We start from the raw sequence: 15,226 nt of genomic DNA, 5'->3' as shown, positions 1-15,226 counted from the left end.
CTCGGCACCGACGATGGAGATGCGCCGTCATGCGAGGGAAATGAGCCATGGCCCGATCACCGTCGACTCGCCACCTCAGAGAACCACACAGTGAAGCTATCATCGTACCTTAGTTACCCAGCCGCCGACGCTGAAGTGGGGCTTGGCGCTTCTGTTGATAATCACGGCCTTCCTCGACTGGTGATGTTCCCAAAGACGTGTCCTGGGGTTGCGCCTTTGACGTTTCACACTAGACCGTCTTTGACCACCGAAAAAAGAGCTTTTAACCCTCTGCCAGAACAGCCTGCCAGCCCAGAGCTGCAGTGGCAGCACCAAATCCGGCTGTTTGGTGAGCTAATGGAGGCCAACGTGGCCCTGGCCAGAGCGGGCGCCAGCCAGCCTGAAACGTGAAACCTCAGAAGGTCTTCCTTGCATATCCAAGTGCCAAACAACCACCAAAAAGGTCGTCCCAAAGCCAACCCTGCAGACCGACGGAGATCGGCTTGTGGGCAAAGCCTCTCCCGGCGCGCCGGCACCTCACCACCCTGCTCGCCGCCCATCATCACGGACGCGACGCAATCCCTGGGGGAGCTTCTCTCGAGTGTTTGCTCGAATGATGGGCCTGTGTGACTGAGCACACTTCCACGTGGACAGGAGGTTCACAGATGGAAACATGACGAGGAGCGAAGGGGGGCCGCAATGCGCCTTGTCCTCGCGGCGGCTCCTTCTTTTTCGCTTAGCGCCAGAGGCTTGCAATGGAGAAGTCAGATGCCGAAAGCGAAGGCTTGAGCGAAGGCGAGCCGTGGCTTGCCTCAATTACGGCACATCTTTTCTTCACGCACTGCGAATACGACGGGGACATCGTGCAACCTGGAGCGTTTCTTTTCGGGCGATGAAGGCTCGTCCTGGTCTACCTGCCCCCCTGCATCTGGGGGTTGTTGATGGGCACGAACGTAGCAGCCAAGAGTTCCCTTGTCTGGCTAGCATGCTGGGCTTTTCACGATGCTTTTCATCAGTGACTGAAAACACAGGGAAAAAGTCTTTAGAAATTGGAGGACGGGACCTGACGAACACCCGCCGGGGTGCGTGCGCGAAAACCAAAACTGGGATAGCCAGTCCGGCCGGTCTCCCGCCACCGACACGTGCCATCGGTACAAACCTGTCAGGGTCCGGCGGCGCTTAAATAGGCTTTCGGGTTGTCGGGCGGGTCGCCGGTCTCCGCACGGTCGGCTATCGGCTTCCGTCCGGTCAGCCCGGGAGGGGGTCGGCCGCCGCACTCTCGGCCTGAGGACGGGGCCTGCTGTCCGCTCTTCGCGATAACGGCGCGGCGAACCCATGAGTCACCGAGATCTATGTGGACTCAGCCGCTGTTTCGAATCCCCAGCGCCTAGGGACTTTCAGTCAAAGTCCTGGGACGCCGTCTGCACAGCTTGTCCGTCAGTCACGCATCGATCCGAGCAATCCGCCATGGACACCACACACAACTTTTGCTTCCCAGTACGAGTGCTCGCCAACTCGCGGGTGAAACTCACGCCGTTTCGGGCAAGTCTGTCATGCTGCCAGCTGATGATGATGATGGTCACTAACCCTCACGTCCCGTCCAGGCCGACCGCCATGCGGCGAAGTACATTGAGTCTACATCCGGACACCCTGAGATCTACGCTCACACCATAGCGGGCCCGTACAAGAGCGTGGACGACTTTGTGTCCAGCTTCGTGGAAGGCGAATCTCGTGTCGACCCGGGCATGATGACATACGCCATCATCGACAAGACGCGGCCGCCCTCGGACGAGGACGAGGAGGGGGAGATGGCTGGCCGGATCTCCTTCGCCAACACGTCGACGGTTCATTTGTGCACAGAAATTGGCTACATTGTCATATTTCCAACGTACCAACGGACGCATGTGACGACCAACGCCGTCGGGCTGATGCTCCACGAGGCCTTCAAGAGCCCCGAGGACGGGGGTTTCGGCATCCGGAAGGTCATCTGGCAGGCCCACGCCCACCCCGGAAACAGAGGCTCGGTGCGCCTGGCGCAGCGGATGGGCTTCCGGGAAGAGGGGGTCAGGCGGTGGCATAGGCTCATCCCGAAGGGCCGTCTCCAGGGCAAGATTGGCAACGGCGAACCGCTGCCGCCAGGGAGCGATCCGGATGACATCTGGCGGCACAGCATGCTCCTTGCGCTCTGCTGGGACAGCTGGCTGGAGGGAGCTGCGGGCCAGGTGCAACAGGCGATGGACCGAACCCGCTGACGTCTGCATGTCGCTGTTGTCTGTGTGATGCCGTGGAATATCAAAGAGACGTCTTTTAGCATAGCGCCATTGCTGCTGTTGTTCTTGTTAGAGTCCCATGTGTGTGCAGCGTTGGAATGTCTCAGGCCAAAGCTTGTCAATCGTTCCGCTGGGTGTTGTCGTCGACAGCTGTTGTACGGCATCCCCTCGCGCTGTGCCTTGCACAACCGCATTCAAACAATTGAGCTTCACAGTGCTCACGGAGAACACGACTCATTGTGAAGCAATGGGAAACTGTCACCGTCTTACTCGCGCAGGTCAACTCTGACTGAAGGTGTTCTGCGTGGTGGTGCGGGCTCTTGGGTGCGCCATGCCATGCCCAACGGTCTGGGTCACTGCGGGTGCGGGTGCAGTACCGAGAAGTGGATCTTTTTCCCCCGTGCCCCGCGAAAAAAACACAAACCCCCTCCAAAAAGGCGCGCCCAGTCAGTCAATCGCTTGACCCTCTCCGATGTAGGGGCACCTCCTCCAACGTCTTTTCCCATCAAACCCGCAAAACCAGCAACCCAACTACGCCCCATCACCGCTCCGGCCGCCAATGCTCGCCAGTGGGACAGTAAGGCTCATTAGATGAAGCTGCTTCGTATTCACGATATCACGAGGAACGTGTGTGCAGTCGATCGCCCGCAGGTGGTGCTACCCCGACGCGGCCACCCGGAACGGGAATAAAGGCAATCGAGTTCCACGACTTTGCTTGTGATGAGAGAGCCCTCGAGCAACTGATCTCATCCGCAACTCACCGCCCCCTCTCTCACACTCGCCCTGGAGCAACAACAGAAAAACCCAAGCTACAGCTCCTCCTCTCCTTGAAGAGGATCATCAACGACCCATGAGTGACAAGTCTCAGGTTCCGGCAGAGGCTGCAGCAGCTGGCGGCGGCGTCAAGCCGCTGGTGGCCTTCCTGGGTCCCCAGGCCTCGTACACCCACCAGGTATTACGAACCTGAAATCACACATCACACGGCATGCCGAGCAGTTGTCATATCTAACATCTCCATGTGTGCAGGCTTCAGTGCAAGCTTTCCCGGACGACGAGTGGGATCTGCGGCCGGTTGTCACCATCACGGGTCAGTGTCTTTCCATGTCTTGATTCCTGCCCCGCGTTCTGTCTTGGCTCTCCTGTTCCGGGTTTCCTGACCGGGCCGTAGACATTTTCGAGGTCGTGCAAGCCGGTGAGGTCGCCTTCGGCGTCGTCCCCGTCGAGAACTCAACCAACGGGTCCGTGCTGTTCACGCTCGACAACTTCGCCGACCGCAACGCCTTGTACCCGGATATCTCTGTGTGCGGCGAGATCTATCTGGACGTGCACCACTTCCTCGTCGGCCGCCGGCCGCCCCGCGTCCTCAACGACGACGCCGCCGGGGCCGGCGGCTCCGGTGGCGACGGCTCCGGCGCCTGCACCCCGACGGCCTCGGACCCCAACCCCCTGAAGCCGCGGACCAAGCCGCTGTGCAGCCTCAAGCACATCCAGCGGCTGTACTCGCACCCGCAGGCCTGGGGCCAGTGCGTCGCCTTTCTGCAGACGTATCTCAAGGGCATCGAGGCCATCGACGTGAGCTCGACCAGCCGCGCCGCCGAGCTCGTCTCCATGGACGAGACGGGCACCAGCGCCGCCATCTCGAGTGAGATCGCCGCCCGCATGCACGGCATCGACGTGCTGGCGCGCACCATCGAGGACCGCGAGGACAACACGACGCGCTTCTTCATCATCCGCAAGGGCCTGGACGGCAAGATGCCGGGCCACTGCGAGCGCAAGAGGGGCAGGACCAAGTCGATGGTGTCATTCACGGTCCCGCACGAGGCCCCCGGCGCGCTGGCTGACGTGCTCGAGTGCTTCCGCAAGTTCAGGCTCAACCTCACGAGCATCAACAGCAGGCCGAGCCTCACGGGGCCCTTTGAGTATGTCTTCTTCGTCGAGTTTAAGGGCCACAGGTTCCAGGACCCGGACGGCAGGGTCAAGGGGGCGCTCGAGGGGGTCGCCCAGGTGGCGGAGAAGCTGAGGTGGCTAGGGAGCTGGGAGGACCAGCGGTCATGAGGCAGGGCAGGGCAGGGCAGCCTTCGGCGAACCCCGTTCGCGATGTCTCGCGCTGTTGCCTCCCTGGCGTCTTTTTTTCCTCTCTCTCTCTCTCTCTCTCTCACGCGACAGCACCCCCACGGCAAGACCCAGCAGCACCGGGACTTTGACGGATGTCGGGATGCTGGTGGCCAGACCGTCGTTGCCGTCTGGTGATGCCGCACCCCCTGAAGGAACATGCTTCGGGGCTACTTGTGTGAATGTGCGGCTACGAAGGGGGTGGTGGGCGCCGCTGTCGGTGGCACACAAGGGGATCGATTGGACGGAACAGGCCTGGACTGGCTGACGACATCGCAGCTATGTCGATTCGAGATAAGAGGTGCGTCGTGGGCTGGGCAGAGACTCAGGAGCGTGGGATTCCCCCCCTTAGCCGTTGTGTAATGGAAACAGCGAGTGCCCGCCGTGGAAGTTTCTCTCCCGTGGTTCTGGACTCTGGACTCTGTTCCGCAGGTCTTTTTTCTTGTTGCCTCCGCTGCCCCCCTGGTTCGTGATGGATGCCCTTTGAAGAGTTTTCTCCTTCGTCTGCGCCGAGTGGTGGCGTCGTGAAGCATGGCCACGGTACTGCGGGCATGGGCATTGGCAGAAAAGGGGGCTGGCCCTTTTGACTCATTGTCAATTTGGAGAGCGGCGGCCGATTGAGAGCTGTCATCTGCAGCAGCACGCGTGTACAATGGGCAGAGATTTACAGTCACAGCGAAGGGGAGATGCGATGGAAACAAGGAGGAGGAAGCGACGGATCAGGGAGCTACGGCTACGGCCACATGTGATGGTATCGCGAGATAACGAACGCCGGTCGCGTGCCTATGTGTCTCACAACGCCCGATCCCACGCGGGCTGGACGGATAAGGGCCGTCCCAACAACGCCCAAAAACCTGTATGCAACTGTTATGCCTACAGGGACTAAGGTACTACTCTGTGAACGGTGTGAGGGCCTCGGCTCAGTAGCACGCCCCCCCAGTAAGCAGAGCTAAAGTTTCCTTTCAAAGCTTTGTACGGTAAGTGTGAGTGAGCAGGGAAGTGAGAAGGGCGGGCGAAGAAGCTCTGCAACCTCTGCAGAAGCTCTGCAACCATTAGCGTGGCGGGTTGAGGGGGTTGCTGGAAGCTCTGCAGAAGCTCTGCAAGTCTTGTCTGGCGCCTACCGTAATCATCATTCTCAACCATCCATCACCCACCCCCAACCCCTCCCATCCTTTTTTTGTGCTTGTGTTTTTTTTTTTTTTCCCGGTCGGCCACCCCCTCTTTCTCTCAACTAGTGTTGTCGGCCTCATCCTCGTTCAAAATGGATGGGTTGCTCCGTTGGAAATTGGGGGCGCATCTCTTCATGGTGGATCGACAACTCCACGCCCATTACGTCCATATTACACGGACAAGAACGGCAGGAAAAAGACCCTTGCGGAGCCTGCGCATCCTGCGAGCTGCATCCCGCGTCAACATGGCCGAGCTGGCCCCAGAAAAAAACAAAAGACAGACCAGACTGGCAGACCAGAGTTCTGACTCCTGAGGGCGCAGATGCCGAGTATGTGCCGTTGCTCGTCAAAAGGGTCGAAGGATGCAGGGAACGCGGCGCGGTGCAAGCCGGGAAGAATGCTGCTTGATGGAGTTTGTTGGAGTGCTCTGAAGTAATAAGCTGGAGCAAGCTGGAGCCGGTCTCCACCGGCCGACACACGTTCCGCCGCGGAACCTCTCCATTGCTTGATTGCCCAGCCAGAAAACCATGAGATTTCATCAGATTCCCGGTCAATCCCCAGCGGGCGTACCCACGCATTTCCCGCATTTACCCTACTGCACTGCGTACTACACGTATGTAGCCATACAGTAGTACAGGCCAGGCCAGGCAGGAAGGACCAGGCACTTGGCCTTACTGGGTAAATGGAGAATGAAGAGTGCTTCGAGTTACAGAGTTTTCCATACAACTCTCTCGAGAGGTACCTGCTCGTTCAGTGTTTTTCCCAGCCGACAAAAGCGGGCTCCGACCCTAGTGCTGCTGGGCGTGGATTCGGAGAGCTGCAATTGGAGAGCCGGCTTCGGGTCCTTGTCTTACTACGCGCACTACACGTCATAGCACAAGGTTTTGCAACGAGACGCCTCCCAGGTACAGAGCAGGAGTACTGGTCCGTACCGAACGAGAATCGTCTGGTCTCCGGATCAGGTACCTCGCCGGCCACTGTCGACGGCGTTTTCGCCGCCTCAGCCCGTGCTTTTGCCCGCGTCAACCTGCTGCCCGCGCTGGATGCGGTACTTTCGTCTCACCTCGCCTCTACCTCTGCCTCTACCTCTGAGCTGCCTCTCGAGTGACTTGCAGCCGGGTGGGTTGAGGGGGAATCTTCGGTCTGAAAGAGGGGCGGGCGCGTTCCATGATCCGTGGCCAGACGCAACAACGACGCCAGTACCAGCAGTAGCGAGCCCAGACTACGAGGATACGTAGCTACATTTGGCACGACGGACGGCTGTCGGCCAAGGCAGTCGGCAAAGGCAGGAACCCAGGGAAGAAGTTACTGACACTGGGCGGTCGTTCCATGGGAAAGCGTGGGCGACATGTGCGTGAAAGGCGACAAGTGACTGCCCGTCGGCGGCAGTGGGAGTGGGAGTTGCAGAGCTTCGGGCAACCCAGAAGGCAACGTGAGAGGCGAGCTGGACTGGACCGTGAAGGAGCTCTTGGACAATTTATAGCCCAAGCCCGCACTCTCTTCCCTCCCTTGACCTTCCTGTCTCTCTCGATTTCGCCATCGATACCTGTTCTGTCGACATATCACGATCTCTCCCATCATCTCCATTTGTTGCTTAGCCCCAGCAACAAGAGCTTCTCACAACGGCTGACAGCTGTCTGCGTAATTGATTGATTGCTGCCTGCAAGTTCCAATTCAGCCTCTGCAACAAACTCGCGGATACCCTGTTCCGCCCGCCCGCGCCAGCCCAGCTCTGTGCGGCAATTTGATCTTTCCCATACCAGATTCCCCATCTTCGCGGTGAGGTGCTTCATCATGGCCATCACGCCTTCGAAGCCAATCTTCTGTGCGACCCACCCCCGGGCCTGCTCTACCGCCTTTGAGAGGGTAAATCATCCCCCCAAGAAACCACTGAACGAGGGACCGGTGCTGCTTACGCTGCCCGGATTCTGCATTCCGAGACAGGACGGCGAGCACGCAATCGTCCGGCGGCGGCCCAGCAAAAACAGAAACAAGGTTCAGGGTCCTGAATCGTGGGAGCAGCCGGGCGAATGGTGTTGACAATCGGTCGTCTCTCGTCCCAAAATCTCGATCTCCCGCTCCCCCCATCCCCTCATCTTCCAAACTTGCTAAAGGGAAAAGCTTGGCTGACCATGGCTTTTTGACATCACAGGTGTTCATGGCCCGCCGGGACAAGCTGGCGTGTGTCCATGAGCCTTTTGGCGATGCGTTCTACTACGGCCCCGAGCGCATCGGTGAGCGTTTTGAGAACGACGCCGACGGCAGGGAAAAGTCTGGCTTCGCCGAGACGACGTATGCCGACGTGCTGAGCCAGATTGAGGAGGCCGGCAAAGAGGTTTGTGCCCTTTTTTCCTTCTCTCCCATCGTTTCATTCCTTCTGCTCGATCGATCGCCCGCGGGGCGTCAGCAATCCCTAGTATCCCTCCACCCCTGCACTTTGTTTCCTTGGGGGTTGCAGAGCTTCTGCAACCCGCAAACCCGCAGTTCACCCCATCAATTCGTTACTTGCCATCCCCCATCGGAAATCGATCCAATTTTCGGTCGCAGAGGCTCTTTGCACCTCGAAACAGAGCTTCTCGAAATTCCCAATTGATTTAAGCTGAAGCTCGGTCGGCTGGGGCGGGTCTGCCGACCGCCCAGGGAAGCTTTGCGGTGCAGCCACCAACTGTACCGGGGGTACCTCCTCCACTGGGCTGAAGGTGTCCCCCCCACACTGGACGACCTGACGGCCCCCGGGGAGCTTCCAGTGGCCTCCCGGCAGAACCGCCGCCGACCAACCAGATGCTGCCGCAATAGTGCATGCCATCGATGGTTGAGACCAGTATCGCTGACTTAAGGACAGGGCGGCAAGCGCATCTTCGTCAAGGATATGGCGCAGTACCTGATTCCTCCCAACGGAGGAAAGGCCGCCATTGTGCCCTCGGCCGGTAACGCCCCCGAGGCCGGCAACCCGACGGTGCTGCCGATTGAGACGCTCCGCAAGTTCCAGTGGACGTTCCTCATTCGGCACCCGCGCCGCTCCATCCCCTCGTACTACCGCTGCACCGTCCCGCCCCTGGACAAGATGACTGGCTTCTACAACTTCATGTCCAGCGAGGCCGGCTACGTGGAGCTGCGCACCCTCTTTGACTTCCTCGTCAAGGAGCGCATCGTCGACGAGAGCAACCTGCTCGTCGTCGACGCCGACGACCTGCTCGATGACCCCGAGGCCATCATCCGTGCTTACTGCCAGCACGTCGGCCTCGACTTTACTGACAACATGCTCAACTGGGGCGAGGAGGACACCAAGATCGCCCAGGAGAAGTTCGCCAAGTGGACCGGTTTCCACGAAGACGCCCTCGGCAGCACCTCGCTGAGGCCGCGCAACAAGGCGCATGTAAGTCACCGTGTCCCCCTCGCAGTTGCTCTCTCAGCCCCTGCCCCGGAGGGAAATCCCCTTGGACGTGGAAGGATGGAAAATCCCCTGCCGTTGTGGTTTGCCCGCCCGGGGCACGCTGGACGGCGGTCTGTGTATACTTCGCAGCATGCTAATTCCCCGCGAGAAAAAGGTCATCACCCGTGAATCCGAAGAAGCCGAGTGGAAGCAGAAGTTCGGCGACAAGGGTCTCAAGGAGATCCGCGAGTGCGTCGACGCCAACGTCAAGGATTACGAGTATCTCAAGAAGTTTGCTATCCGGGTCTAATTGTGTGTGCTTGTGTGTGTGTGAATCATTATAACGACGTTGATGACAAAGAGCATTATCACGAACTGTTTGGTTTCTGGGGTCTATGGGTTCTGAAAGGGAAATGCGTTTTATACGCTCAAGGGGTTTCGGTTTATCATGGGTCATGCAACCATACGTATTGGTACAATAGTCTACATGGAGAGCCGTCTTAGCCACTCTAACGGGCTGCGGATGGCAACTAGTAAAAAAACAACACGGACGTCCTTTTACTTCAATGTACAGGTTTTTGAATACTCATCCGTGATTTTAACACGTCTATCCATTCGCATCCTCACGGCTTCGATTCGGCCTTCTCGTTCTTCTTCTACTCATCCCGGATCGTTCTGTCCTCACCAACCGCCTTCGCCTTGCCCTTCTTGCTGAACTCCGCGGGAATGTCGTCCTTCACCTCCTGATAAACATACTTGATGTTGTCCTTGCCGGTGGGCTTCTTGTCGTCGGGCTTCTTGTCTTTAGGCTCCTTGTCGTTGGGCTTCTTGCTGGCCTTGGGGACCTTCCGCTTATACACCTCAAGCAAGCGCACAGCGTCGTCGAAGAGCTTGTGCTTGACGTTCTCCGACCAAGAGCTCGCGTAGTTGCGGTCGGCGTCGACGGCCCAGGACACCGTCACCGGCAGGAGTTTCTGCTCCCTGTTGAGCTCCTTGAGCGCCTCGAGCTGATTTGCGAGTTTCATGCGGTAGTCGAGCCATTTGCGGCCCTGCAATCTACCTTTGACCCTGTCGCCTCTTCGCACGAACAGGCGGTTGCCGCGGCCCTTGCCGGCGAGGACGGCCGCCATGTCGGCGATGCTGTTGGCGTACTGGTCGTTGAGCCTCTGGCCGCGCTCGAATTTGTTGAGGACCCTGCGCCGCTCCTTGACCGGGCGGGGGCCCTTTTCAGGGGAGGAGAGCGCTTCGGTTTTTACTACATCGAAGCGGAGGCTCTCGTCCCAGCACAGCTCGTGCATCTTGCGGAACTCGCGCAGCTTCTGGAAGACGGACTGGCCCGCGGCGCCCGCGCCCTTGGGCAGCTGGATCATGGCCATGGGCTTCCAGTAGTCTTTGCGGAGCGCCGCAGGTCGGAGTTTCTTGCCGTTGAACGGGAGCTGGCGGAGCACTCGGTGGGACTGGCAGACGGCGTGAATTAGCATATTGTGGGATTTTTTGCTGGCCGTGATATTTGGGAATGAGGGGCGGCAGCAGCAGCACTTCTGCGAACGAGTCGCTCATTGCTCCGCCATTGCTTGACAACCCCTCTGTCAAGCTAGTAAAAAGCGTACCTCCATGGTCTTCGAGTGCGAGTAGACGACCTGTCTCGTAAGCTGGTGGCTCCAGACCCAAATCTGCTCGCCGTGGCCCTCTGGGAATTTGGCCAACTTGTATTGTGGCCTCTGCCGCTTCGGCATGAAGTGGCCATGTCGAACGCTTGTCCTCGAAACGCCGATGGACAGCTGTGAGAATCTGTTGGAGAGCGTGGCCGGTAACATTGTTGCGTCGTGCGCCGTCGCTTTCGGGGCACCGGCGGTGGGCTTGTCGTGGATCGTCGTCGCCGTCGTTCGTCGTCGTCGTCGTCGGCCCCAGAACTTCGGCGTAGCTCGACCTTGCAAAATTTCCCCAAGCTCTGCAATCGGGTCGCGCGACCGCTGTGGCTTATGTGGCTGGTGGCTTTCCGTACTATCTGTGGCTTACATGCCAAGGTCACATGATCCCAATGGGGACTGTCCTATCGATGAGCGATAAGATAATCACTCAATCGATAGGACGATTAGATCCGGAGTGGGCCCCAGCGGGCCCGCGCCCAATGTGACCCCGCGATTTGGGCTTGGTGGTGCACTGATTCCAGTGACGTCGCGGGACTTCCACCAGGTTCTGGTCGCTGCCCTACAACTCCCGGCCTTACCAGACGATGCTCGATCAGTCCATTCGACGGCCCACTCTTCCCAGTTTACAGCCTCGAGAAGCTTCAGTCTTTGGGCATAAATTCAGAGACTCGAACCGACCTTCGGCAATTGTTTTCACTCTTCACCAAGCTTAATTCAACACAACAAAAAAAGATACCCCAGTTGATGATAGACTCTTCAACTTGAAGCCTCACAATCTGAGCTTCGCAACGAACAACAAACCTACCTACCTACCTTTCTACCCTACGCTTTAATTACAACGCAACAACAAAACACAGTCGTCACACACAACTACAACCGCCATCATGAATTCACGAATGGAATTCACCGACAGAGGCGAGAAGGCCGTCCAGGACGCGATGGCCCTCGCAGAGCAGTACGCCCACTCGCAACTGCTCCCCGTCCACTTGGCAGTCTCGCTGCTCGACCCTCCCGCAGACCAGTCAAAGGACCAACAGAACGCGCCGCCGCCGACGTCCTCGATGTTCAGACAAGTCGTCGAGCGCGCCCACGGCGACCCGCAACTCTTTGACAGAGCCCTCAAGAAGACCCTCGTCCGCCTGCCGAGCCAAGACCCGCCCCCGGACCAGGTCTCCGTCGCACCCACCTTCCACGCCGTCTTGAGGAAGGCGCAGGAGCTCCAAAAGACGCAAAAGGACTCCTTCATCGCCGTCGATCACCTCATCCAAGCCCTCGCCGAGGACCACACAATCCAGACATGCCTGAAGGAGGCCAACATCCCCAAGCCGAAGCTCGTGCACGATGCCGTCACGCAGATCCGGGGCACGAAGCGGGTGGACAGCAAGAACGCCGATACCGAGGAGGAGCACGAGAATCTGGCCAAGTTCACAATCGACATGACGGCCATGGCCCGCGACAAGAAGATCGATCCTGTCATCGGCCGAGAGGAGGAGATCCGCAGAGTCGTGCGCATCCTCTCGCGCCGCACAAAGAACAACCCCGTCCTCATCGGTGAACCCGGTGTGGGCAAGACCACTGTCGTCGAGGGCCTGGCCCAGCGAATCGTCAACCGCGATGTACCCGACAACCTGAAGGCCTGCAAGCTGCTGTCGCTCGACGTCGGCGCCTTGGTGGCCGGAAGCAAGTACCGCGGAGAGTTCGAGGAGAGGATGAAGGGTGTCCTGAAGGAGATTGAGGACTCCAAGGAGATGATTGTCCTCTTCGTCGACGAGATCCACCTTCTCATGGGTGCTGGCTCCTCCGGCGAGGGCGGCATGGACGCCGCCAACCTGCTCAAGCCCATGCTTGCCCGTGGTCAACTGCACTGCATCGGTGCGACCACCCTCGCCGAGTACCGCAAGTACGTCGAGAAGGACGCCGCCTTCGAGCGACGTTTCCAGCAGGTGCTGGTGAAGGAGCCCACCATCGGTGAGACCATTTCCATCCTCCGTGGTCTCAAGGAGAGATACGACAGACACCACCGCGTCACCATTCTCGACAACGCTCTGGTGGCCGCCTGCAACCTTGCCGGCCGCTACCTCACCTCCCGCAGACTTCCCGACTCCGCCATCGACCTGGTCGATGAGGCCGCCGCCGCGGTGCGCGTCGCAAGAGAGTCGCAGCCCGAAATTATCGACTCTCTCGAGCGCAAGCTGCGCCAGATCATGATCGAGATTGCGGCCTTGGAGAAGGAGAAGGACGAGGCATCCCAGACCCGCCTGGTCCAGGCGAGAAAGGATGCCAAGAACGTTGAGGAGGAGCTTGAGCCCCTGCGCCAGAAGTACCTCTCCGAGATCAAGAGAGGTGAGGAGATTCACTTAGCCAAGCTCAAGCTCGACGACCTCGAGAAGCGCCTTGAGCAGGCCATCAACGACGGTGACCACGCCAAGGCTGCCGACCTCCAGTACGGCGCCATTCCCGAGCAGCGCGCCGTCATCAAGGAACTTGAGGCCAAGAAGGCTGCCGCCGATGCTGCCCTCAACGCCTCTGGCCAGGACCACGGTGCCATGGTCACTGACGTTGTCACGGCCGACCATATCAACGACATCGTGTCCCGCTGGACTGGCATTCCCGTTACCCGCCTTAAGACGACCGAGAAGGAGAAGCTTATCCACATGGAGAAGCAGCTCGGTAAGATCGTCGTTGGACAGAAGGAAGCAGTCCAGGCCGTCTCCAACGCCATTCGCCTGCAGCGATCTGGTCTCAGCAACCCCAACCAACCACCCAGCTTCCTATTCTGCGGTCCTTCGGGTACCGGTAAGACTCTCTTGACCAAGGCTCTTGCCGAGTTCCTCTTCGACGACTCCAAGGCCATGATCCGCTTCGACATGTCCGAGTACCAGGAGCGTCACGCCCTCAGCAGAATGATTGGTGCTCCCCCCGGATACGTGGGACACGACGCCGGTGGCCAGCTCACGGAGGCCCTCCGCCGCAAGCCCTTCTCCATCCTCCTCTTTGACGAGGTCGAGAAGGCCGCCAAGGAAGTACTCACCGTCCTCCTGCAGCTCATGGACGACGGCCGCATCACCGACGGCCAGGGCAGAGTCGTCGACGCCAAGAACTGCATCGTCGTCATGACCTCCAACCTGGGTGCTGAGTACCTCACCAAGTCCACCAACCGCGACGGCAAGGTCGACGCCACTACGCGTGAGCTCGTCATGAATGCCCTTCGCTCTTGGTTCCTCCCCGAGTTCCTCAACCGCATCAACTCCACCGTCATCTTCAACCGTCTGACGCGCCGTGAGATCCGCAAGATTGTCGACATCCGCCTCCAGGAGATCCAGAAGCGGCTGGAGAACAACGGCCGCAAGGTCTACATTGACGTTTCAGAAGAGGCCAAGGACTACCTCGGCAACGCAGGCTACTCACCCGCCTACGGTGCCCGTCCTCTGTCTCGCCTGATCGAGAAGGAGGTGCTCAACAAGCTGGCCATTCTCATCCTCCGCGGCAACGTCCGCGATGGAGAGAACGCCCGCGTGGAGCTCATCAACGGCAAGATCACCGTCCTGCCCAACCACCAAGACAGCGAGCTCAACACCGACGACGAGGACATGGACGAGGATGACGCCGTGGATGAGCTCGGTGCCGAGTCCATGGACGAGGACATTTACGACTAAAGGGGTTACAACAGAACCGAGACTTGAAGAAGGAAGAAGAAGAAAATAGCATGGGATGATTCACGAAGTATGATTGCAAAGGAATAATGTAGATGTTTCATTACCCTAGAAAGCAGAGGCGTTTTGGGATCAAAAGGGATAAAGTCTTTTCGAGAATGAAAGGGATTACAGTAAATAGGCATAGAACTCATAGAAGTTCAATGAAAAAAGTTGAAAATGTAATGTTCAATGGGCTCTCAATTGCTGTTGATGACTGTGAGATATGGATGTCATGATCAAGACTGAGTAAGATGAAAATAGCATTCACATAGAACGAAGTCATTGTGATTTATCACCTCCCTGTGCGAACCTGGACACGCAGATTCGCAATAGAGACCCAACTTTGTGGCAACAAGATACGACAGGTCGGAGGGGGACTTGATCCTACTGCAGATCGCCATGTCGATCAACAGACAGCTCAGAACCTTTCTCCATGTGAACTCTTGGTGTCGACTAGCCCACCCTTTAGAAGGGTACACAGTAGGTAAATAGAGTAAGAGCACTTCGGCCGGTGCTTCGTGCAGCAAGAAGATCGCAGTAGGTGACTCGTGGTATCGACTTAAGACTGGGAATCAAGCTAATACATTCCAATGCGCATGAGACAGGCCAGAGCACCATCCCACTGACCATCCCCAACTCAGTAGTTTCCACGGCATCCCGTCGCGATCCAATCGGCCCGCTTTCTTCTATGGGCTTTTACATGTGTTGAGAAGAAATAGTAGACAGCTTCGGTTCAGTTCTATTGCGGGGGCCCGGGACCTGCAGCGAAGGGCCAATTCCAAGAATGACGTCAACCTGAACCAGAGCCTCCTCGATGGCACAGTCGCCCGGCCCGTCTGGAATGGTCTGATGTTAATTGGCGAGACCATGCGACCTCGGAAAAATAACAGTACCATAGTATGGGGGCACTGGCACAGATAGAGAGAGACACTGCAAGAGACAGAAGGCATTTGGGACGATTACGGCTGGGGAGGAT

At 58.3% G+C, this 15,226-nt stretch overlaps 5 protein-coding genes across 5 annotated transcripts; 4 read left to right on the top strand and 1 right to left on the bottom strand.

Annotated features, from left to right (window-relative positions):
- Nucleotides 1-1,446: 1,446 nt before the first annotated feature.
- On the top strand, nucleotides 1,447-2,231 carry COL26b_002902 (uncharacterized protein; the record flags this gene model as incomplete). The annotated part of the gene is made up of 2 exons (XM_053175808.1): nucleotides 1,447-1,476; nucleotides 1,584-2,231. 2 exons carry the CDS (start codon nucleotides 1,447-1,449, stop codon nucleotides 2,229-2,231), a joined length of 678 nt encoding a protein of 225 aa, XP_053040237.1.
- Nucleotides 2,232-3,099: 868 nt separating this feature from the next.
- On the top strand, nucleotides 3,100-4,304 carry COL26b_002901 (uncharacterized protein; the record flags this gene model as incomplete). The annotated part of the gene is made up of 3 exons (XM_053175807.1): nucleotides 3,100-3,201; nucleotides 3,276-3,336; nucleotides 3,418-4,304. 3 exons carry the CDS (start codon nucleotides 3,100-3,102, stop codon nucleotides 4,302-4,304), a joined length of 1,050 nt encoding a protein of 349 aa, XP_053040236.1.
- A 3,384-nt stretch (nucleotides 4,305-7,688) lies between these two features.
- On the top strand, nucleotides 7,689-9,213 carry COL26b_002900 (uncharacterized protein; the record flags this gene model as incomplete). The annotated part of the gene is made up of 3 exons (XM_053175806.1): nucleotides 7,689-7,865; nucleotides 8,373-8,906; nucleotides 9,079-9,213. 3 exons carry the CDS (start codon nucleotides 7,689-7,691, stop codon nucleotides 9,211-9,213), a joined length of 846 nt encoding a protein of 281 aa, XP_053040235.1.
- Nucleotides 9,214-9,559: 346 nt separating this feature from the next.
- COL26b_002899 (uncharacterized protein) lies at nucleotides 9,560-10,720 on the bottom strand (the record flags this gene model as incomplete). Its single annotated transcript, XM_053175805.1, has 2 exons — nucleotides 9,560-10,360; nucleotides 10,514-10,720. 2 exons carry the CDS (start codon nucleotides 10,718-10,720, stop codon nucleotides 9,560-9,562), a joined length of 1,008 nt encoding a protein of 335 aa, XP_053040234.1.
- Nucleotides 10,721-11,439: 719 nt separating this feature from the next.
- On the top strand, nucleotides 11,440-14,211 carry HSP98 (Heat shock protein hsp98; the record flags this gene model as incomplete). The annotated part of the gene is made up of 1 exon (XM_053175804.1): nucleotides 11,440-14,211. The coding sequence occupies one exon, from the start codon at nucleotides 11,440-11,442 to the stop codon at nucleotides 14,209-14,211; it is 2,772 nt and encodes a 923-aa protein (XP_053040233.1).
- Nucleotides 14,212-15,226: the final 1,015 nt, after the last annotated feature.

This window comes from Colletotrichum chrysophilum, assembly GCF_026319265.1.
Source record: "Colletotrichum chrysophilum strain AFK26 chromosome Unknown scaffold_15, whole genome shotgun sequence".
Classification (NCBI taxonomy): domain Eukaryota; kingdom Fungi; phylum Ascomycota; class Sordariomycetes; order Glomerellales; family Glomerellaceae; genus Colletotrichum; species Colletotrichum chrysophilum.
This window is presented reverse-complemented; position numbering and strand designations above follow the sequence as displayed.